This window comes from Aythya ferina (genome assembly GCF_964211825.1).
Source record: "Aythya ferina genome assembly, chromosome: 25".
Lineage (NCBI taxonomy): Eukaryota > Metazoa > Chordata > Aves > Anseriformes > Anatidae > Aythya > Aythya ferina.
This window is the reverse complement of record NC_140323.1, coordinates 5972851-5994974: the sequence shown is the minus strand read 5'-3', so window position 1 is coordinate 5994974 and position 22124 is coordinate 5972851. Positions and strand designations below refer to the sequence as shown.

The 22124-nt window shown below is 68.9% G+C and overlaps 3 protein-coding genes across 5 annotated transcripts; 1 reads left to right on the top strand and 2 right to left on the bottom strand.

Moving 5' to 3' along the window:
- The first annotated feature begins 2237 nt into the window (after nt 1–2237).
- SORT1 (sortilin 1) lies at nt 2238–9120 on the top strand. Of its 2 annotated transcripts, none has more exons than XM_084497699.1 (20): nt 2238–2426; nt 3395–3454; nt 3624–3697; nt 3818–3920; nt 4044–4208; nt 4282–4355; nt 4469–4518; nt 4648–4775; nt 4902–5046; nt 5397–5552; nt 5676–5782; nt 6116–6218; nt 6289–6457; nt 6614–6804; nt 6893–7082; nt 7196–7312; nt 7418–7526; nt 7613–7719; nt 7910–8033; nt 8112–9120. In XM_084497699.1, the coding sequence occupies exons 1-20, from the start codon at nt 2253–2255 to the stop codon at nt 8124–8126; spliced, it is 2361 nt and encodes a 786-aa protein (XP_084353825.1). In that variant the 5' UTR covers nt 2238–2252; the 3' UTR covers nt 8127–9120. The 2 variants fall into 2 exon arrangements, with proteins under 2 accessions (XP_084353825.1, XP_084353824.1); XM_084497698.1 differs by having other exon boundaries at nt 4645–4775.
- Nucleotides 9121–9207: 87 nt separating this feature from the next.
- Nucleotides 9208–18253, bottom strand: CPNE5 (copine 5). Of its 2 annotated transcripts, none has more exons than XM_084498201.1 (21): nt 18097–18252; nt 16680–16720; nt 16543–16589; nt 15812–15915; nt 15533–15572; nt 15328–15404; nt 14981–15040; nt 14806–14869; nt 14479–14582; nt 14142–14246; nt 13690–13731; nt 13541–13616; nt 13283–13336; nt 13156–13217; nt 12914–12960; nt 12638–12819; nt 12437–12564; nt 12243–12345; nt 10758–10815; nt 10336–10409; nt 9208–9883 (listed from the first exon to the last, which is right to left on the bottom strand). In XM_084498201.1, the coding sequence occupies exons 1-21, from the start codon at nt 18177–18179 to the stop codon at nt 9692–9694; spliced, it is 1743 nt and encodes a 580-aa protein (XP_084354327.1). In that variant the 5' UTR covers nt 18180–18252; the 3' UTR covers nt 9208–9691. The 2 variants fall into 2 exon arrangements, 1 of the variants encoding a protein (XP_084354327.1); XR_014685854.1 differs by having other exon boundaries at nt 9819–9883; nt 12437–12535; nt 18097–18253.
- Nucleotides 18254–20262: 2009 nt separating this feature from the next.
- PPIL1 (peptidylprolyl isomerase like 1) lies at nt 20263–21980 on the bottom strand. Its single transcript, XM_084497503.1, has 4 exons — nt 21847–21980; nt 21288–21442; nt 20604–20672; nt 20263–20509 (listed from the first exon to the last, which is right to left on the bottom strand). Exons 1-4 carry the CDS (start codon nt 21900–21902, stop codon nt 20289–20291), a joined length of 501 nt encoding a protein of 166 aa, XP_084353629.1. The 5' UTR covers nt 21903–21980; the 3' UTR covers nt 20263–20288.
- Between the last annotated feature and the right edge of the window lie 144 nt (nt 21981–22124).

The window sequence follows — 22124 nt, the reverse complement described above, 5'->3', positions numbered from 1 at the left end:
CCATAACAGTAACAGAGCCGGGGTGGGATGGATCTGGGTTAATGGGACAACCCTTGCCTGTTAAATGGGGCAGACACCACTTTGTTTGGAGAGCGGGCTGTCGGACTGGCAGACTGCTCACCCACTTAACGGGGCGTATTGCTCTTGTTTCTGGTTATCTCCTGCAGCCATCTCTGTCCTTATCCTTGAAAGAACATCTCAGAACCGGAGGCTGGTACAGGCGTGGCAGTAAGCGGGGCTTAGCGCAGGACTGCACAGCCTCGGGCTCTGCCCTGTGCCTGGTACCCCGGGAGGGCAGCCCGGTCCTGTGGGGCCGCTCGCTCTGCCCTGCTCCACGAGGTCACAGCCTCATCCTGAACAAAACGGCGTTGTCTGAGTGGGAGAAACATCTGCTGCTTGGGGGGAGTGCCCTGGCACGGGGCCGCTTCCAGCGCTGCGTTGGGCTGAAAGCACTGGCTTTCTGCTCAGCTCAGCAGCGGGGACTCTGCGTGTCCCTGCTGCCTGGCAAAGCCACACGCAGCGACCTGCTGCTGCCCATGGCCCAGCAGCCAGCCTCGGCCTATTGCGGAGGGGAAAAGGCCGGTCCTGCTCATTTTTTCCCTCTTTTGCTCCTGCCAAACAGATGTAGGAAGGGAAGCTCTGGAAGACCAGTGCTGGGGTAATGCCAGTGCTCAGAGGAGCTGAGCCCCCTCCTTGTGGCACAGCAGCCAACGGGATCAGTGGGATCGGCCCGGCCCTGCAGGCGGCGGAACAGATGTGGGGAGCTGTGGACTTCGTCCCGCAGGGACACTTCCTGCAGCCGTGCCTGGCTCTGGCTCTGCCCACCAAGCCCCCGAGCTGCTGCCCTGGTCCCCAAAATGAGCCTGGGCAGTGGCAGGGGAACGTCCCTCGTCCAGCTACTGTCCTACGTGCTGTGCTCATAAAACTGCCCCGTGAGCGAAACCGGGGCTGGTACCGGCCCGTGGGGGTGGAAGAAACAAACACCCCGCAGCCCCTCGTCTGAGCTCAGCCGCGCTGTCCCACGCTGGACCCCGCGGCACTCCTCCCAGGCTTGTTTGTGTCCTGGAAAACACAAAAAGCCGATTCTTCCTGGTGTGGTCCCTCGTGCCCTGCCCTTGTCACGCGGCTGCTGGCGGCGGTGGCGCTCCACAGCGGCTGCTCCGTGGCAATCGGGTGAGGGGCTGCAGCCACATCCCAGCCACGCACCCCCGGGGATTTCCTCACAGCTTTCACCAGGCCAGTTCTGGAGAAGCCTCTTTTCAGGGGGGTAAAAAAAAAACACAGAAGGATGACGCGGCAGGAAAACCTGCTCCAGCTCTGCGAATGACAAAGGGCAAAGAAAGCGCGAGGCCGGGCAGCTCCTGGGCCTGAGAGCGGGGAGCTGGGCCCACAACCTGGGGCCGTGCCCCAAAACAAGCGGCTAGGCCCCAAAACCCAGGGTTATGCCTCAGAACCTGGGGTTTATTTTCCCAAACCTGGGGTTTATTTCCCAAAATCTCGGGTTATTTCCCAAAACCTGGGGTTCTGCTCCAATCCCAGCCCTTGTGCTCCAAACTCGGGAGTTATGTCCCAGACCTGGGGCTCTGTCTCAAAGCCTCGGGCTTTGCCCCAGCACCCGGGACAATGTCTCAAAACCGAGGGTTATGCCCCAAAAGTTGGGGTTAGGCCCCAAAACTCGGGTTTATGCCCCAAACCACGGGGTTATGCCCCAAAACCTGCATTTCTGGCCCAAAGCCTAGAGGTCTGCCCCAAAGCCCGGCGTTATGCCCCCAATCCAGAAGCCGTGCCCCACCCCCGACCCTTTTGCCCCAAACCCCGCGGTTCTGCCCCAAACCCGACGGAGCCCCCCCCCCCCCCCCCCCGCTACCTGCCGCCTCGGCCAATCAGAAAATCGCTCCGCCGCCCCCCCAGGCTCCGCCAATCAGAGCGCTGTCGCTAGGTGGATTAGAGCCCGGGGTCAACGGGGAAGGGGGCGGGCTCGCCCTCATCGTGCTACGGCAGTTGGCCAGTGGCGGGAGGAGGCGGGCGCTGACTGACGCGGGGGGCTGCGAATCGCGAGGCGCCCGAGCGCCGTCCGGCGGGGGGGGCGGGCCGCGGCGGAGAGCGACGGCCGCGCCGACCAATCGGCCCGGGGGGGCGCGGCGCGGGGGCGGGGCGCGGCGCGGCGCCGGCCAACGGGGCCGGGCGGGGCGGGCTCGGGGGCGGGGCTTGGCGGCTGCGGGCGCGGGGCGGCGGCGGCGGCCGGAGTCGCCATGGGCCCGCGCGGGGCGGCGCTGGGGCTGGCGCTGGCGCTGGCGGCGGCGGCGGCGGCCGCGGGGCTGCGGCCGGGCCCCGGTGCCGGGCAGGTGGCGGCGGCGGCGGCGGGCGGCGAGGCCTGCGGCGGCCTGCGGGGCGTCCCGGCCGCCCTGGGCAACAACACGCACCCGGTGAGCGGGGGGGACGGGCGGGCGGGGGGGCACGGGACCGGGACGGGGACGGGACGGGACGGGGACGCTCGGCTGCAGCCCCCCCGCCCGGACAGCGGGCGGACGGACGGACAGACGGGCAGCCTGCCCCCCCCGCGCCGACTGACGGACGTGCCCCGGGCGGACAGACGGACACCGGGGCAGGCGGCGGAGCGGACACGCGACGGGACGGACGGGCTGGGGGCGGGGGCGGGTCAGCGGCCCTGTGCTGCACGGTCGGGACCCACGGACACAGACGGACGGACAGGCCCTGTGCTGTGCTGTGCTTGCGGACAGACGGACGGACGGAGCTCCCTGTCCCCACGGTGCAGGGCCCGGCGGTGCCACCAGCCTCGGTCACCCCCGGGTCCCCGCCACCGCCCGCCGCAGGGTGCGCCCGTTCCGCCGGCCGGGCCGGTCGCTAATTGCCGCTAATTGCCGCTAATTGGCACCCGGCTGCGCTGGGACGTGGTGCGCAGGCGGTGCCGGGTGTCCCCGCTGTCCCCACCGCGGCCAAACCGCCCCCGGCACGGGCAGGGGCAGGGGTCCCGGCTCAGCCACCCGCGTCCCCCGGCCGGGCGCTGCGTGCTGCCCGGCGCCCCGGCTCCGTTTCTTCCCCCTTTTTTCCCCCTTTCCCCCCCCGCCTCGCGGGGAGGGGACAGGGTGGCACAGGCTGGCGCGGGTGCGGCTTGGGCAATGGGGACAACGGCGGCGCTGGCCTCATTTCCTCCCCTTCCTGGGCCGGGCTTCCCCGTGCCGCTGGCACAGCCCGCTCCCTGCTCCCCACGTCCCCAAAGCCGCCCGCTCCCCGCGTCCCCAGCCCGACCCAGCGCTGGGGCTGGGGGCTGCCCAGTGGCACCGAGGCAGCTGCAGGCCCCCGTCCCCAGCCCTGTGCCGCGGCCTCGGTCCCCACGCTGACTTAGGGTCACTTCTCCCTTCTCGTCCCGCAGTGCGTCTTCGACGACCTCAGCGGCTCCGTGTCCCTGTCCTGGGTGGGCGACAGCACGGGGGTAAGATGGGCCGAGAGCCCCGGGGGCCGCCCAAGAGGTCTGGGGGTGCTGGCACCCGTGGGCAGCCCCCCACCACGGGGGGCCGTGGGACCTGGTGCCAGGCCCCGTGTCCCAGGTGGGGGACTGCCAGGGGTGTCAGTGCTGAGCCCTGCCCGCTGCTCCCTGCCAGGTCATCCTCGTCCTGACCACGTTCCAGGTGCCCTTGGTGATCATGAGCTTTGGCCAGTCCAAGCTCTACCGCAGGTGAGCCCCCCCCAAACCCCTCCCCAGATATTTTGGGGTTGCTGCATGTGGTGGCACGGTGACCCCCCTGCCTGAGGGCTCCTGGCGGTGCTCACGGCGTGGCCACGCTCCCCGTTGCAGTGAGGACTATGGGAAGACCTTCAAGGACATCACCCACCTCATCAACAACACCTTCATCCGCACCGAGTTCGGCATGGCCATCGGACCCGACAATTCGGGGAAGGTGAGCGGAGGGGGCGGTGAGGCGGGCCCCCTGGCAGCCCCGTGCCCTGGCCGCGGAGGCTCTCGGTGGCGTTCCTGGTGAGCGTCCCCGGGCCTGGGGCTGAGCCCCCCTTGTGCCCCCCAGGTCATCCTGACGGGCGACGTGTCCGGCGGCAGCCATGGCGGCCGCATCTTCCGCTCGTCCGACTTCGCCAAGAACTTCGTGCAGACGGAGCTGCCCTTCCACCCGCTGGTGCAGATCGCCTACCACCCGCAGAACTCCGACTGCCTGCTGGCCCTCAGCACCGACGTAAGGACCGGAGCCCGCGCGGGGCTGGTGCCAGGTGCCGGGGCTGGTGGTGAGCTCCGGGTGTCTCTTGCAGAACGGCCTCTGGGTCTCCAAGGACTTCGGGGAGAAGTGGGAGCAGATCCACAAAGCCGTCTGCCTGGCCAAGTGGTGAGCGGCCGCTCAGCACCCCCCAGCGCCGGGAAATGCAGCGGCACCGCCGTGTGCTGTGGCACCCCCGTGTGCTGCGTCCCGCCAGCACTCTCATCCCCCTCTTTTCCCAGGGGCGCGAACAACACCATCTTCTTCACCACCTACCTGAACAACTCCTGCAGTGAGTACTGCCTGCTCCCAGCTGGGGTGCTGCGGGGACGCGGGGGCAGCTGCGGGGATGGGTGACAGAGCCCCTGGGGGGCCGCTGGGCCCCAGCATCATTAACCCCCTGTCCCTTCTTCTTAAGAAGCTGATCTTGGGTTACTGGAGCTGAAGAAAACTTCTGACTTCGGCAAAACCTTCAAGGTCATCGGCACCAAGATCTACTCCTTCGGGCTGGGCGGCCGCTTCCTTTTCGCCTCCGTCATGACAGAGAAGGTGGCTGTCCCATCCCCCCCCGTCCTGGGGCACCAGTGGCCTGTCGGCACCAGCAGTTCCTCCGTGCCCCCTCTGTCCCTGCTGCCACGCGAGGGGAGCAGGGCTGAGGGTGCTTTGGCTCCACAGGGCACCACGAGGCGCATTCACGTCTCGCTGGACCAGGGCGAGACCTGGAGCATGGCGCAGCTGCCCTCAGTCGGCCACGAGCAGTTCTACTCCATCCTGGCCGCCAACGACGACCTGGTCTTCATGCACGTGGACGAGCCGGGCGGTGAGCAGGGACAGGGACAGGGACAGAGCTGGGACCATCTGCGGATGGCTGGGGGTGTCCCAGCAGCAGCAACGTGAACTAAAAGCCAGCTCTGCTCCGAAGTGTGGGGCTCTCCAGCTCCACTGGCCGGCCTGGGCAGGGCTTTGCCTTTGAGGAAGGAATTTCTCATTAAGACGTTGCTAATTAGCAGGCAGCGGGTGCAAGAAACCTTGTTCCTCTTTGTGGTGTGCGGGGAGTGTGGCCACGCTCTGGGGCACGGGAGTTACTCCTTGCCCTTGGTTCCTCTTCCTGCACGGAGCTGGGTCAGTGCCCGGGGAGCCCCCGTTACCTCTGCCCTGTTCCCTCTCCAGACACGGGCTACGGCACCATCTACACCTCCGACGACCGGGGCGTGGTGTACTCCAAATCCCTGGAGCGGCACCTCTACACCACCACCGGCGGGGAGACTGACTTCACCAACGTCACCTCGCTGCGGGGCATCTACATCACCAGCGTCCTCTCCGAAGGTGAGGATGTGGCAGTGACACCCCCCTGGGGTGGGGGCATTGGGGAGCTGGGGGCTGGCGGTGGCTCTGTGGGGACGTGCTTGGTGTCCCCCCAGCCCTGCCATCTCCCCCTGCTCCCACCAGACAACTCCATCCAGTCCGTGATCACTTTTGACCGTGGCGGGGAGTGGGTGCCACTGAGGAAGCCAAAAAACACCACCTGCGACTCCACGGCGAGGAACAAGGAGGAGGTGGCTCTGTCCCTTGTCCCCAGCTAGGGGCTGGTGCCCACACGGTGCCCGGGCTCCGTGTCCGTCCCCTGTGGGTGGGCTTCGGCCATAAATCCCTGGTGTGAGCGGGGGCTCTGCCCTGGGCAGGGCTGGTGGCCACGCGCGGTGCTGGGGGGCTTGGGGGCACGAGGATGCGGGAGGGCAGGGACCGATCCTGCAGCCCCTGCCCGGGGGCTGGGGTTGCACCGTGGGGGTGCTGGGCATCCCCCAGCAGGCCGGAGGGGTCCCGGTGCTGCCCGAGGCGAAGGACCTGTCCTGGCAGCTCCTGGACGGGCTCGGTGCTTGCGCTTGCAGTGCAGCCTCCACATCCACGCGTCCTACAGCATCTCCCAGAAGCTGAACGTGCCCATGGTGCCGCTGTCCGAGCCCAATGCCGTCGGCATCATCATCGCCCACGGTACCCAGTGGGGATGGGGGTGGGCGGGTGAGGGTCCCCACACCCCGCTCACGCTGCCCCTGTCTGGCAGGGAGTGTGGGGGGGGCCATCTCCGTGATGAGCCCCGACGTCTACATCTCGGACGATGGGGGCTACACGTGGGCGCGGATGCTGGAGGGGCCCCACCACTACGCCATCCTCGACTCGGGCGGCCTCATCGTGGCCATCGAGCACACCAGCCAGCCCGTCAACGTCATCGAGTACGTGCTGCGGGGGCGCGGGGGGCTGGGGGAGCACCTCCAGGGCGGGCGGTGGTCCACGTTTGGGCACTGATGCGGGTCCTGGTGGTGCGAGGTGGCGGTGGCTGCGGGTCGCCCCGCGGTGGCTCTGGTCCCCAAGCGTCCCCTGCGTGCCAGGTTTTCCACGGACGAGGGGCAGTGCTGGTACAAGTACACCTTCTCCAAGGACCCCATTTTCTTCACCGGGCTGGCGTCTGAGCCTGGCGCCCGCTCCATGAACGTCAGCATCTGGGGCTTTCGGGGGAACTTCTTGTCCCGCAAGTGGGTCTCCTACACCATCGACTTCAGCCAGCTGCTCAGCCGGAGCTGTGAGTGCCGGGGGGGACGGGGACACCCGCAGGCCCTGGGGTGGTGGCAGCGGTGCCACCCACGGGTGCTGAGCCCTGTTCCTGGCAGGTGAGGACAAGGACTACACCATCTGGCTGGCGCACTCCAGCGATCCCAGCGACCCCAGTGACGGCTGCATACTGGGCTACAAGGAGCAGTACCGGCGCCTGCGCAAGTCCTCGGTGTGCCAGAACGGCCGCGACTACGCCGTCACCACGCAGCCGTCCGTCTGCCCCTGCACCCTGCAGGATTTCCTCTGGTAGCCCCCGGCCCCGCGTCGCGCCCCCTCCCTGCCCCTGTGTGTCCCGGTGCTGCCCACCTGGTGCCAGCGGTGCGGGGGTGGTGCTGAGCTGTGCTCCCCCCTGCCCGCAGCGATTTCGGGTATTACCGCCCTGAGAACCAGTCAGTGTGCGTGGAGCAGCCGGAGCTGAAGGGCCACGACCTGGAGTTCTGCCTCTACGGCCGCCGTGAGCTGCTGCGGACCAGCGGGTACGGCCCCGGCCCCGGCCCCGGTCCCTTCCCCAACCCCGGCCCCAGAGCAGCTGCGAGGCGCAGGGGGGTCCCCAGGGCTCATCCTGCGTCGCCCCCCCCCAGGTACCGCAAGATCCCCGGGGACAAGTGCGCAGGGGGGGAGAGCCCCAGCCGGGAGGAGAAGGACATGAAGAAGAAGTGCACCAGCACCCTGCTGAGCCCCAGCCAGCTGGTGGGTGACACACGGACGTGGCTGCCGCCACCCATGGGTGCCACCGGCCTGGTGCCCCCCACCCAGCCCCGTCCTTGCCCCCGCAGGCGGCGTCCCCCAGCTCCGTGCCCATCGTCCTGGCCGTGGTGGCCGTGCTGCTCGTCACCGCCGTGGCCGGGGTGCTGCTCGTGAAGAAATACGTCTGTGGGGGCAGGTGAGCCCCCCCGGCCCGCGGGGCACCCTCAGGGACAGGGTCCCCACCTATGGGGGGTGGGGAGGTCTACTTCGTGCTCTGGGGCGCTTCTTGCTGCTGCTGCCCCCCACCCCGATGCTTGAGGGGGGTGTTCCCATCCCTGGGGGGGCCACGCGCTGCCCCCAGCCCCCCTGTGCTGTGCCCCCCCCAGGTTCCTGGTCCATCGCTACTCCGTGCTGCGGCAGCACGCCGAGGCCAGCGGCGCTGAGGGGACGGAGGGGACAGATCCCAGCTCGCCCCCCCGCAAGGGGGGATACCACGACGACTCGGATGAGGTGAGTGTGTCTCCCCCCCCGCCCAGAGACCCCCCTCCCATTGGGGTGTCCGTGGCTGACGCTGCCCTTCTCCCCCAGGACCTGCTGGAGTAGCGGCGGGGACGGGGATGGTGCCGAGCTGCCCCCCCCGGCGGGCAGGGCCCGGGGGGCTTCGCTGCTGGGGGGCACACGGGGGGGTTGAGTTAATGCTGCTTTAAGGTTTGTTTCTGGCTGGTGGGGAGTCTTTGTTTTGTTTTGTTTTATTTTTGTTTTGCTTTTGTGGTTTTGGTTTCTGGGCGCTTTTTTGTTTTGTTTTGTTTTGTTTTCCTTTTCCCTCTCTTTTTCCATCAGCTTCTTCAAGGCCCCCCAACCCGGGGCTCCTCCACCTGCGAGCCATTCCCCAGCAGGGAGCAGCCCCCCCCAGCCCCCTCCCAGCCCCCCTTACAGCCAGCACCCCCTGGGGGTGTGCCCCCCCCGAGCAGCCCCCCCCAGCCGCTGTCGGGCCCCTCAGGCTGCGCCGTGCAGCAGTGCAGGAGGGCACGGGCAGGGAGCTGGGGCCAGGGGCTGCCCCCCCCCTCCAAAGCAATATCCCCGGGCTGCCCCCGCTGCCGGGGGGGGGCACATCCCAGCCTGGCCCCCCCCAGGCTGCCCTTGGCCGAGGGAAACGCAGCAATAATGAATTCAGGCTTGAAGCTCTTTTAACAAGGGGCCGAGGGGGGGCTCGGTCCTTGCTCCCCCCCCCCCCAGCTTTTACCCCGCCAGGTTTTGGTCCCAGCACTGTCACAGTCTCCTTACACTGGAAATGCCCCCCCAGGGGTCCTGGGGCTCTCCGTGCCCCCCCCCGGCCGGGGTGCAGGGTGGGGGGGCACAGCCACGCCGCTTGCATGTGCTTCAGCAGCGCCGCGACGGGGGCAGCGTGTGCCCCCCCCCGAGAAGCCATAGCCCCCCACCCCCCCCAGCCCCTGGCCGCAGGGAGGGGTTGTGGGAGGGGGGGGGGCGAGGCCTGTGTAGAGCCCTGTAAATAAACCTGGATGTGTAATAACTTTGTACTGGCATTTTTCTGTATATTTGCAATATTTGGGTTATTAGAAATAAAGCCAAAACGGACCGTGTGTGACCTGATCTCTGTTGGGGGGGGGGGGCACAGCGGGGGGGGGACAGCTCTTGCTGGCAGGGGTGGGGGCTGCTGTCAGCGGATTAAAAAGACCGAAATTTATTGCAGTTTAAGGCAATGCACCACGACCCAGCGCACAGGCACACAACACGTCCATGCACGTAGAAAAATGATGGGGGGGGGGGAGATGTAGGGACCCCCCCGGCCCTCACTACAGGGACAAAGGGTGGGTGACCTGGGGTCAGGGGGGATGACACAGGTGGGCTCTGGGCATGGGGGGGGACAAAGGGGGTGCCCCAAAGGCTCCCTGTGAGCAGTGGGGGGATCCTCCTTCCTTCCCCCCCCAGGTCTCAGGGGTCAGGGTCCTGGTAGGGGAGGAGGGGGTGCAGGATGTGGCCAATCCCCCCCCAAATCCAGTTTCTGTGGGGCAGGGAGGGGCTGGGGGTGCCTGGCAGTGATTTATCCCTCAGCTGAGGACGGGGGGGGCTCCGGCCACGTCCCCACGTCCCCACCCGTCACCGGGGCTGGAGCGGGGTCCTTGGGGACACAGCGGGGCCGGGAGCCGTCAGGGCTGGGGGGGGGCCGGCGGGGGTCCGGGGGGGTCGGGGCTGGGGGGCGCGGGCTGGGGCTTGATGCCGCGCGCCTTCATGTAGGAGATGAACTGGTCGGGGATCTCGGCCAGCACGTCCTTGGCCAGGCGCGCCATGCTCAGCACCTGGTTCCCCGTGCGGTCGATGTAGTCACGGAAAGGAACAAACTGGGGGGGGGAGAAGGGGGGGAGGGCATCAGGCATGGCCCCATGGCACCCCCCCAGGCCCTGGAGCACCCCCATGGCCCAGTGCATCCCTACCTCCCCCAGCACCCCCAGGCCGCCGTGTGTCCCCATTGCCCCTGTGTGCCCCCATGTCCCGGGGCACTGTGGTGTCCCAGAGTGTCCCCCGCACGTCCCCATGTCCCAGCGTCCCCCCCCCCAGCTCCCCATCCTCTGCCTCGCCCTCATGCCCCAGTGCATCCCCAAAGCCCACCCCGCATTCTGCTGTGCCCCCCCAAACCCAAGTGCCACCCCCATGTCCCACGGCACCCCTCCCATCCCCATGCACCCATCACCCCATAACCCCCCCCCCAATACTGGGACCGGCCAGTGGCCCCCAGGAGAGCAGGGACCGGTGGGGGACGCTGGGGGGGTCGCGCTGTGCCGTGCCGGGCTACCTGCACGATGTCGCGCTCGGCCACCTTCCCGCGGGAGGAGATGCGGATGTCGTCCCCGTCCAGCTCCACCATGGCTGCAGGGGACACACGGGGGGGGGGGTGAGCAGCACCGGACCCCCCCCCCCCCCCACAGCGGCACCGGGGCAATTGCCTGCTGACACGGCACACAGGCAGGGCCGGTTCGTCAGCATCATCTCCTCGGAGAGCTTTAATTGAGCTTTTGGCATGCCCCCCCACTCCCCCCCCCCCCCCCGAGGGAGGCGAACCCAGCCATAACGAGCGCCGCAGCTCATAATCACCGGCTGTGGGCTGCGGCGCGCCACGCTGAGCCGGAGAAAATTAAACTCGGATTTCCCTGGTGGCCAAAGGCAGCTGCAGCCCCCCCGTTCAGCCCCCCCGCAGGCCCCGCAGCACAGCCTTACCATCAAACTCGGCCTGTCCGACCCCCACGATGATGATGGACATCGGGAGCTTGGCCGCCTGCCAGGCCCGGAGTGTGGGGGGAAAGGCACAAGATTTATTGCGTGCTGCTGCACCCCCCCCCCGTGTCACCAGCAGCACCCCGCGGTCCCCGGGGTGCCGGGTGTTTGCCCGCAGTGACCATGTGGGTGGCAGCAGGCAGTGGCGTGTGACAGCCGTGGGGCCCCCACATCGCTCCCCATCATGTGTCCCCCCCCCAGGCACCGAGTGCTGCTGCTGCTTGGCGTGGGAGCGCGGAAGCTCGCGGCGCTTTGTCTGTGTGCCCGCTGCTCCCGGCACTGCCAACACCTGCGCTCGGTGCCACCACGGGCATCCCGCACCCGGCACCATGCATCGCGCCCCGGTGCTGCGGTGTGGGTGCCGTGTGGGTGCCATGCTGTGCACCCCGTGTGGGTGCCGTGATGTGCAGCCTGCCCCGGGTCTGCGATGTGCATCCCGCGTGGGTGCCGTTCTGTGCCTCCCGCGTGGTTGCAGTGACGTGCAGCCCGCGTGGGTGCCATTCTGTGCATCCCGCGTGGGTGCTGTTCTGTGCATCCCCTGTGGGTGCTGTGACGCGCATCCCGCGGGGGTGCCGCGCTGTGCATCCCACCTCGGAGGCACAGAGCGCATCCAGTGCTCGCCCCTGCGCCCTGCACCCTGCCTCGGGCCCCGTGCACATCCCTGCCCTGGCCCCCCCCAACCAAAGCACCAGGGACAGGAGCCCCTCATCCTTCTGGGACCCCAAGCCTCCAGCCCCAAACTCAGCACAACCACGGCAGCCGGAGCCCTGTGAGCCCCCTGTGCCTGCTGCCAGGCCAGTGCCACATCCCCCAGCCTGGCCGGCACGGTGCTGGCAGCTGGAGGGCAGGGACCAAGGGCCCACAACAAGCCCCTGTGCAGGTGATGGCACTGAGCTGCCCCCAGCCACCCCCACACTGCGGCTCTGCCACGAAATATTAAAAAGCAGCAAGCAAGAAGCACAAAAGCTTCTCGCCCTCCTGCTCTGGCCAGCAGCCGAATTGCTGGGAAGCGTGGACCCAACCTCCTGCCTGGTGTGTGGGAGGGGGGGGGGCAGAGGACAGAAAAAGTTCATTTATTAGGTTATTGCATGTTCCCCCCCTGCCCCTTCTTGTGCACCAGCATTCTGCCCCCCAAACCCCAGCATCTGTCTGGTTGGAGCACCCCAGCTCAGAGCACCCCCTGTGCCCGGACGATCACTGCACCCATGGGTGTCCCTTGGGGGGAGTGCACCCTGGTGCCTTGGGACACCCCGTGTCCCCTGTAGGTCATTGCACCTTGCAGCAAGCCCGTGCACCCAGCCTCATGCTGCACCCTAATGCTTTGGGGCACCCCCATGCACCCAGCCACACACTGCTCCCCAGCATTTTGGGGCTCCCCATGCACCCAGCCGAGCACCGCACCCCCCAGCCCCGCGGCGCAGCACTCACGTTGACGATGGCCTCCTTGGTCTGCGCCATGTCCGAGATGACGCCGTCGGTGATGATGAGGAGCACGAAGTACTGGGAGCCATCGGGCACCGCCGCGGCCGAGCTGCGGGACAGCCGGTGAGCGTGGGGCAGGGGGGCCGGGCACAACCCCCGCCACCGGGGGGGACTCGGGGCAGCAACGTCCCCCTCCTTACCGGGCCACGTGGTTGACCACGGGGGCGAAGTTGGTGGGGCCATAGAGCTGGACGCTGCGCAGGCTCCGGTGATAGGCCTCCAGGATGCCCTCGATGCCGCTGCACGAGGGGTTGGCCGCGTCGCCGTTCTGTGGGCACGGCGCCAGGTGACGGGGCCGCCGCTGCCTCCCCCCCCCACGGCGCCCAGGGGCTCAGCCTCACCAGCGGGAACTCGTGGGACACGCGCCCGTCCGGAGGGATCTTGGCGCCGAAGCCGAGCGCCGGGAACATCTTGTCACTGTCGTAGTCCTGGATGATCTCGCCCACGGCCTTGAGCGCCATGGTGTAGGCGTTGAGCTGGTAGGGGCTCAGGTAGTGCAGCGAGGTGGACTGCGAGGGGTTGCCTGCACCGGGGGGGATCAGCCCCTGTCCTGTGCCCCCCGGCCCAAATGTGTCACCGTAACGAGCCCCCGGGCTGTAGCCTGCGGCTCCGCTCACCGTTGGACGCGGTGAAGTCGATGGCCACCGTGAAGTTGATTTGGGTCCTGGGAAGGGGAAAGCGGCTCTGAGGAGCTGGCGGGAGGCCCAAGGACCGGCCGTGCCCCCACCCCGTTCAGAGCACCGTCTCTCAGCACCGAGGTTTCATGAGGGACCAGAGGGACCCACTCTGAGCGCCCCACTGGGTTCTGGGGACGCCGCTGCCAGCTGGGCCCATTTCATGGGGGGCTGCTGAGGCTCACCCGCCCCTGATGTAGTCCAGGAAGGTGTGGTCGGACTCCACAGCGAAGGACAGCAGCGTCACCTGCCAGGGACAGCGGGCTGAGCACAACGGCAGCGGCACCCTGCGCCCGCCTGCCCGGCCCTCACCGTCCCCGAGTTGAGGTACTTCTTCTTCTTCATCTTCTTCCGCGGGTTCACCACCTGGGAGAGGGGAGGCTGGGGGGGCACTGCTGGGCTGGGGGGGCCGGCCCCAAATCGACCAGGAGCTGCGGCACCAGGGTGCAGCAGGGGCTCCCCAGGGCTGTGACACCCAGGGGTGCAGCACGGGGACTGCAGCACCCATGGGTGCGGTGGGGGCACCCCGCTGCCACAGCACCCATCCCCGCGCCCTGTCCCCCTCCTCACCTCGTAGACGTTGAACTGGCTCTGCCCCCGCGCCAGCTCCCGGTAGCTGGTGGTGAACTCGCCGATGAAGTCGTGGCTGCGGGGCGGGGGGGCAGCGTCACCCGGGGTGCGGGGACGTGGCGGGTGGCCCCGGGGCCCCCCCGGCTCACCTGCCGTCACGGTCCCAGTCGTACACCTCCACCTTGATGGCCCTGCAAGGAGCGGGGGGGTCGCGGGTGGCACCTGCAGACTCGCCCCGCGCTCACCCTGCCCCGTGCCGGGGGTGTCAGCGGGCACAGCAGGGGCAGCCCCAGCGCCCGCTCCCGGAGAGTTTGTTTTGACGCCTCCATGGGCCTTTTCTCCTTCCTCCTCCTCCTCCTCCTCCTCGGCCGTTTTCGGTGGGATATTTTTATCCGCCGTTGCCACAGCAACGTCCGACACGGGGCCAAGCCGGCGGCGGCAGCGCGACGCCGAGCCACCGCTCACCGGGAGCCGGCACCGGGGCTGAGGCGGGGGGGCCGTGCCGGGGCGCAGACCCATTGCTCAGATGGGGAGCCCGAGGCGGGAGGAGGGGGGGGGCAGGCGCAGGGCGGCCCCGTGGTGCCGAGGCCCCGGCGCTCACCGGTCGTAGTCGCCGTTGCAGAGGGCGCGCACGGGGATGGCGAAGGCCGGCCAGACCGGGTTCAGCGTGTTCCTCACCACCTCTGTCTTGTGGCAGATGGTGAAGCTGCGGGGACGGGGGGTGGGGAACAGGGTGGTCACCCCCCAATGGCTGACCCCCCACCCATCACCCAGGGGTGGCTCTTGGAGACCCCCTCCCAGAGCCACCCCCACCCCACTGGGACACACGGGGGGTCCTGTGCCAGCCTCAGGGCCGTGACCCCCCCCCGAGTGGCAGCAGGGCCACGTCCTGTTGTGTTTCCCCCCCCCCCCAGTGGCCGCGTTTTGGGGCTGCTCACGTCCCGTCCTCATTGCTCCGGTAGAAGACCATGAAGGGGTCTGACTTGCCGAAGAAATCCTTCTTGTCCAGCTTGTTGGCGCAGAACTGCAGCGTGGCCACGTCCTGGGGCGAGGGGGTGTCACCGCCACGGAACCGCCCCACGGACCTCAGGGTCCCGACGGGAGCAGCTGGGGGGGGGGGGGCTCCGGCCCCCATCTTCACCCCACAGCAGAGTGGAGGAAGGCCCCAGGCATGGACGTGGGGCTCTTCCCCCCCCCCCACTCACCCAAGTGGCAAAAAAGGGGGGTCCCCAAACTGCCCCCCCCCCACCCCCGGGGCCGCTCACCCTGCAGTTGCCCAGCTCCTCGGCGAGGAGGATGATGGTGCCGCACTTCTTCCCGGGGATGCCCCTGTGGGACCGGTGGTGAGGGGGGCACACGGTGACACGGGTGTCCCTGATGAGGGGGGGGTGCAGTGACCCGTGTGTCTGGGGATCCGGTGGGGGGCACCCCAATGCTCACCCGTTGGAGAGGGCTGGAGCCGGCTTCTTGCCGCGGGATTGTGCTGTGACCGTCCCCATCCTGCGGGGACACGCAGCGGGGTGACGGGGGGGGGGGGGGACAGCCCCCAGCCAGACCCCACGGGGAAACTGAGGCAGGGCTGGGAGCAGGGGGGGGACACTCATCCTGGGGGGGGAGCAGCCCGGAGCCGTGCTATCTGCACCGGGCTCTGCTCTCCATCCCAGACACCGCCGGGGCGCAAGATAAGGACCCGGGCGCCACCACCGTCACTGTCACCCGCGGGACGCCGGGCACCCAGCCCGCTCCAACCCGCACACCCTCCCCCCGCACCCCCCAGCCCTGCTCACGTCAGCGGCTTCTCCAGGCGGCTGCCGGCCGAGCCCACGATCTCACCGAGGGTGCAGAAGGCCTGGCCCAGGAAGTCCTGAGGGAGTGTGGGGTCAGCACGGCGTCCCCAGCCCTGTCCCCGTCCCCATCCCATCTCCATCCCATCCCATCCCATCGTCCCTGTCCCCGTACCCTGCAGCCCCACGGGGCTGGTACCATACTCACATGCTTGGACAGGTCGGGGCTTTTGGAGTCCACATCGTACCTGTGGGATGGATGGAGAGTGGCAGTGGGATGGGGATGGGATGGGGACAGGGATGGGGACGGGGATGGGGACGGGATGCAAATAGGGATTGAGATGGGAGAGGGATGGGAGTGGGAGTGGGACAGGAGGTGTGGGGATGGGGAACGGGGATGGGGATGGGACTGGATGGGAGCAGCCCCCAGCACCCGCCGGGCTCAGCCATGGCAGCACAGCACAGTGCCCGGGGCCGTGGCACTCACAGGTCGAAGCGCAGGTTCTGCTTCTCCTCGAAGAAGTAGTCGAGCACGAACTTGCGCACGAAGTCGGGGTTCAGCGAGTTGTCGATGACCTCGGTGCGGCCAAACTGGGGGCAGCGCCGGGGGCGTGGGGCCAGGTGGGCCGGGGGGGCCGGGGGGGGCCAGGTGCCCCTTTGTGCGTCAGCGCGGGGCTGCGCCGCCCGGCCCACCCGCTCATTACGGCCCGGAGCCCCTCAATTAACCAGACGCTAATTACAGGGCATGCGGCGGCGGGGCGGGAGCAGGGGCTGTGGAGCACCCCCTCCCCGGGGCTGGCAGCGCTGGTTGGCCGCCTGCCCAGCACCCCAGCACGCTGATTGGCCGCCTGCCCGGCACCCCAACATCCTGATTGGCTGCCTGCCCAGCACCCCAACATGCTGATTGACCAGTGAGCTGACACCCCGACATGCGGATTGGTTGGTTGGGCAGCACCCCAGCATGCTGATTGGCTGGCACCCCAACATGCTGATTGGCCAGCTGGGCAGCACCCCGACATGCCAATTGGTTGGTTCAGCAACACCTCAACATGCCAATTGGTTGATTTGGCAGCCCCCCGACGTGCTGATTAGTTGGTTCAGTAGCACCCCGACATGCTGATTGGCCAGTTTGTCAGCACCCCAGCATGCTGATTGGCCATCTGGGCAGCACCCCGACGTGCCGATTGGCCGCGCAGCGGGGCAGGGCCGGGCTCTCACCTCCCGCCACTGCTTGGTGTCCAGGCCCTGGGTGTAGAGGACGCAGACTGGGGGCAGAGGCGGCAGCGCTCAGCAAGGCCCCGGCCCCCCGGGACCCCCCGGGATCCCCCAGGACCCCCGGCCCCAGCCCCACTCACGCGGGTCGGACTTGGAGAAGGTGTCCTTGTCCAGGAGCTGCCTGCGGGGAGAGGCCGGGCCAGTGGGGAACTGCGGCACGGGGGGGCTGGGGGTGTCCGTGCGTCGGTGCGCACGGCCGTGTGCCGGGGTGTGCACAGCCGTGTGTTGGTGCGCACATACACACACACACACACACGTCGGGGAGCACCTGGCCGTGTGTCGGGGTGCACAGCCTCGTGCCAGGGTGCGCACACCCACCCGTCAGGGCGCACACAGCCACGTGGCAGGGCGCACACCCGTGTGTCAGGGTGTACCCCCGCGTGTCGGTGCACACCCACGTGCCGGGGTGCGCACGCCCGAGCTGCGGCATGGAGCAGCGGCTCGGGGAGTTTCTCCAGTCCCCGATGGAGTGGGAGGAAAATAGGTCGGAGCGGCCGCGGGCAGCACGGCCGGGGGGGGGCACCCAGCACCGCACCGGGGACCCACCCGGGAACCCCGACCCCGCGCCCCCAGCCCTCGTGAAGGGGTGCGGGGGTCCCCAGGGGGTCCCAAAGCGCAGCGGGGCTCAGCCCTCGCTCAGGGCTGGGGTCTGGGGGGGACCTGAGGCAGGGAGGGGGGTGGTGAGGCCCCCCCGGGCAGCGAGCACAGTGCCAGCGCGGGGGGGCCCGGGCGTCCCAGGGTGCAAGGCGATGGGTGACAGGTGGCAGCGAGCCCCAGCAGGCACCGGGCACGGGGGGGACACGGGGGGGGGGCTGTGCGGGGAGCCCCCCCCAGAGGGGGGCAGGATGGAGAGGAGGAGGCTCAGGGAGACAGGGTGGAACGGCCCCCCCATCCTGCACACCCCCAGAGCCCCCACTCCCTGCCCCTCCAGTTCTCCCAGTGCCCTGCACCCCTTTGCCTCCCAGTGCCCCCAGTGCCTCCCAGTGCCCCCCCCCCCGTCTCCCAATAACCCCCGTGCCTCCCGGTGCCTCCTGCCGTGCCCTGTGCTTCCCAGCACCATCTGCTTTCCCAGTGCCCCCCAGTGCTCCCCAGTGCTCCGTGCTTCCCAGCCATCTCTGCTCTCCCAGTGCCCCCCAGTACCCCCCAATAACTCCCCTGTGCCTCCCACTGTGCCCTGCGCTTCCCAGCGCCATCTGCTCTCCCAGTGCCCCCCAGTGCCTCCCAGTACCCCACAACCACTGGGTTCCCCCAGCACTGTACACCCGCTGTGCTCCCCCCGGCTCCCCAGTGCCTCCCAGTACTCCCAGTGTCCCCCTCCCGCATCCTCCCCGACTCTCCCATTCCCCCCCCTCGCCCCCAGGTCCCCCCGGTACCGTTCACCCCCTGACCCCCCCGCTCCCCAGTGCCTCCCAGTGCCTCCCAGCGCATCCCAGCGCCGCACAGCACCAGCCGCCTCCCGCTCCCCCCGGTGCCCCGCGCCCGGTGCCGCTCCCCCACCTGCAGGACACGGTGAGCTCCACCTTGGTGGCCGGGACGGTGCCGGTGCCGGTGCCCGGTTCCAGCGCTCCCAGGCCCGCCATGCCCCGGCTCCGCCCCGCCCGGGGCCGCCGCCGCCGCCGCGCTGCTCCCGGGGCTGCCCCGGTGCGGCTCGGGGCTCCCGGTACCGCGCGCTGCCGCAGCGCCGCCGCCCCCGGGGCTGCCCCCGGAGCCTCCTGCGAGACCGCCCCGGTACGGCCCCGGTACGGCCCCCGGTACGGCCCCCGCGCCGCCCCCGGCATCGCGCGGGGCTCCCGGTGCCCCCCCCCGCTGTGCTCCCAGTATGGCCCAGTGCTCCCAGTGCCGCTCTGCTGCGCCCCTGGTACCCCCCAGTGCCACCCCACTATGCCCCCGGTGTCTCTCAGTGGTGCCCCACTGTGCTTCCAGTGTCTCCCAGTGCTTCCAGTGCCGCTCTGCTGCGTCCCCAGTACCTCCCAGTGCCACCCCACTGTGTCCCCAGTGCATTCCATTGCTCGCAGTGGTACTCTGCTGTGCCCCCAGTATCTCTCAGTGCTGCCAGTCCCACAGTCCTGCATCCCCAGTATGGCCCAGTGCTCCCAGTGCTGCTCTGCTGCACCCCCAGTATCTCAGTGCAACCCCACTGTGCGCCCAGTATGGCCCAGTGCTCCATGTGGTACCCTGCTGTGCCCCCAGTATCTCCCAGTGCTCCCAGGGATCAGTCCTGCTGTGTCCCCAGTACAGCCCAGTGCTCCCAGTGCCAAAGTGCCATGCACACAGAACCTCCCAGTGCTGCCTCATTGTGTCCCCACTATCTCCCAGTGCCACTCTACTGCATCCCCAGTATGGCCCAGTGCTGCTCCCAGTGCCCCCCAGTCCCACCACCTGCATGCATGTCCAATGTCCCCCAGTGTCCCTATGTCCCCAGCGTCCCCCCATGCCCTGCTGCCTCCCAGTGCCTCCCAGTGTGCCCAGTTCCCCTGTGCTCCAGTGCCCTGCGGTGCTCAGAGTATCCCCCCAGTCCCCATGGTGGGGGTGTACTGGGCGCACTGGTCAGCTGTACTGGACCCATGGGTGACATCCCCTTGTCCTTATGGGTGACATCTCTGTGTATCCACGTGTGGCATCTCTGTGCCCGTGGGTGACACCTCCATGCCCCATGGGTGACACCGGTGTGTCCCTGTGGGTGACACCTCCACGCACATGGGTGGCACCAGTGTGTGTGGGTGACAGCTCCATGCCCACAGAGGTGACAACTCCACAGCCCATGGGTGACACCTCTGTGCCCTCAGGTGGCACCTCCACGTCCCCATGCGTGCTATCTGTGTCCCCTTACGGGTGACATCTCTGCACCCACAGGTGGCACCTCCATACCCTGTGGGTGACTCCCCCATCATCAGTGTCCCCCCATGCGTGATACCTCCATGACCTGCAGGTGACACCCCCCAGATGACATCAGTGTCCCCCCACATGTGACTCCCCCCCCATGACTCCCCCCCCCATATCAGTGTGCCCCCGCGTGCCAGCTCCATGTCCTGTAGGTGACACCCCCCGGATGACATCAGAGTCCCCCAAGGGTGACACCTTTGTGTCCTGTGGGTGACACCCCCCCCAGATGACAACAGTGTCCCCCCCATGGGTGCCAGCTCCATGTCCTGTAGGTGACACCCTCCCAGATGACATCAGTGTCCCCCAAGGGTGACACCTCCACACCCCATGGGTGACCCCCTCCAATTGGTGTCCCCCATGGGTGTCCTGTAGGTGACCCCCCCATTAGTGTCCCCCACGGTGGCAGCTCCCTGTCCTGTAGGCGACACCCCCCTGATGACATCAGAGTCCCCCATGGGTGACAACTCCCCGAGGTGACATCAGCATTCCCCAAGGGTGGCTCACACCCCATGGGTGCCCCCCGCAGTCAGTGTCCCCCATGGGTGTCCTGCAGGTCACCCCCCCATCAGTGTCCCCCTGGGTGCCAGCTCCGTGTGCTGTGGGTGACACCCTCCCAGATGTCATCAATGTGGGTGACACCTCCACACCCCACGGGCGTCCCGCAGGTGACCTCCCCCATCAGCATCCCTCCAGGTGCCAGCTCCACGTCCTGCAGGCGACCCCCCCGGCCCCATAGCGCTGTCCCCCGCTGCCAGCCCCGTGTCAGTGCCGCACGCCGGGGCCGTTCCACGCCTTTATTGCCCGCGTCAGCCCGCGGGCACGGCGCGCAGCACCTTGACGTCGTCCAGGGGCCGGTCCTGCGCGCTCGTCTCCACCATGCCCACGCGGTTGAGGACGCCGATGCCCTGGCAGACGCGGCCGAAGATGGTGTGCTTGCCGTCCAGCCACTGCGCGGGCGCCAGCGTCAGGAAGAACTGGCTGCCGTTGGTGTCCGGCCCCGCGTTGGCCATGGCCAGGATGCCGGCGCCTGCGGGACGCACCCCGAAAAGCCCCGTTATTAGTATTTTTTTCCTATATTTTTTGGGGGCGGGTTTGGTGAAAGGGGGTGGGGGAGCACTCACCGGTGAATTTCAGCTCGGGGTGCAGCTCGTCCTCAAACTGCTTGCCGTAGATGGAGGCCCCGCCACGGCCTGCGGGCACGGTGGTCAGAGCCCCCCCCAGGACACAGGGGTCTCAGTGTCCCCATCATGGGGCTGGGGAGGGGCAGTGTCCCCTGATGTGGATGGGGGGCTCCCAATGTCCCCACCATGGGGCTGGGGGGGGTGTCAGTGTCCCAGTCATAGGTTTGGGGGGGGTTCTTGGTGTCCTCATCATGGGGCTGGGGGTGTCCCGGTGTCCCTGTCATAGGACTGGAGGGGTCCTGGTGTCCCAACCATGCGCTTGGGGGGGGGGTCCCAGTATTCCCACCATGAGGTTGAGGGGTAGCTCCGGTGTCCCACTGGGGAGCTGGAGGGGTCCCAGTGTCCCTGTCATGGGGCTGGGGGGCATCAGTGTCCCCTCATGTCACAGGGCTGCGGGATCCCTCATGTCCCCATCATGGGGCTGGGGGGGTCCCAGTATTCCCACCATGAGGCTGGGGGGGGGTCTCTGGTGTCCCACTGGGCTTGGGGAGGGTCCCAGTGTCCCCATCCCACAGCTGGGGGCTCCCGGTGTCCCTGTAACAGGGCCGGGGGCTGTCCCCAGCATGGCCCCGGGGGGGTCCCCGTGTCCCCGTCCCGCAGCCGGGGGGTCCCGGCCGCACTCACCGGTGCCGGTGGGGTCCCCGCCCTGCACCATGAAGTCCCTGATGACGCGGTGGAAGCGGGTGCCGTTGTAGTACCCGCGGCGGCACAGCTCGGCGAAGTTCTTGCAGGTGCGCGGCGCGTGGCGCCAGTACAGCTCCAGCACCAGGGTCCCCATCCTGCGCCGGGACGGGACCGTCACCGCCACCGGGACTGGGACCGGGACCAGCACCGGGGGCTGAGCGGCCCCGGGGGACAACGCGGGGAGCACCGGGGGGCACCGAGGGGGGCCCGGGACCGGGGGAGGTGGAGGGATGGCGGGACCGGGGGGGCACCGGGGACGATCCGGTACCGGGGGGGGGCGGGAAGAGCACGCAAAGGGACCGAGGGGCCGCGGGGAGGGACCGGGGAGGTCCCGGTACCGGGGGGGGGGGAACACGGGGAGGCTCCGGAACCGGGGGGGGCGGGGAGCGGGGGGTGCCGGTACCGGGAGGGGGACGCGGGGGGGTCCCGGTGCCGGGGGGTTCCCGGGGGAGGGGTCCCGGTGCCGGCGGTGCCCGCGCCAGGCGGCCCCGCCCCTTACGTGGTCTCCATGGTGACGGTGGGCGGCTGCCAGGAGTCGGGCGGCACCGCCGCCATGCTGCCGTTGCCGGAAGCGGCCACCGGGCGCCGCCGCGCGCGCTTCCGGAGACCCGCCCCCTCCCGTCCGGCGGTGGCCAATGGGCGGCGAGCGCGGCGCGGAGGCGGGGCCGAGGCGCGCGGTGGGCGGGGCCAAGCCTCGCGGCGCGGAGGCGGGGCCAATCGGCGCGGCGCGGGCGGGCCGCCGCTATTGTGACGTCACGGGAGGGAGAATTCGAAGGC

Excerpts from the sequence above, each read along its gene's own strand:
- SORT1 (XM_084497698.1), top strand. The coding sequence starts at position 2,253 with ATGGGCCCGCGCGGGGCGGCGCTGGGGCTGGCGCTGGCGCTGGCGGCG. Across the intron at positions 5,553-5,675 it reads CACCAGCGTCCTCTCCGAAG|ACAACTCCATCCAGTCCGTG; the intron begins GTGAGGATGTGG and ends TGCTCCCACCAG. Across the intron at positions 6,458-6,613 it reads CAGCCCGTCAACGTCATCGA|GTTTTCCACGGACGAGGGGC; the intron begins GTACGTGCTGCG and ends CCTGCGTGCCAG.
- CPNE5 (XM_084498201.1), bottom strand. The coding sequence starts at position 18,179 with ATGGCGGGCCTGGGAGCGCTGGAACCGGGCACCGGCACCGGCACCGTC. Across the intron at positions 15,041-15,327 it reads CGCCTGGAGAAGCCGCTGAC|GATGGGGACGGTCACAGCAC; the intron begins GTGAGCAGGGCT and ends GTGTCCCCGCAG. Across the intron at positions 12,820-12,913 it reads CGACTTCACCGCGTCCAACG|GCAACCCCTCGCAGTCCACC; the intron begins GTGAGCGGAGCC and ends CCCCCGGTGCAG.
- PPIL1 (XM_084497503.1), bottom strand. The coding sequence starts at position 21,902 with ATGGCGGCGGTGCCGCCCGACTCCTGGCAGCCGCCCACCGTCACCATG. Across the intron at positions 21,443-21,846 it reads ACCGTCACCATGGAGACCAC|GATGGGGACCCTGGTGCTGG; the intron begins GTAAGGGGCGGG and ends GTCCCGGCGCAG. Across the intron at positions 20,673-21,287 it reads CGGGGACCCCACCGGCACCG|GCCGTGGCGGGGCCTCCATC; the intron begins GTGAGTGCGGCC and ends CCGTGCCCGCAG.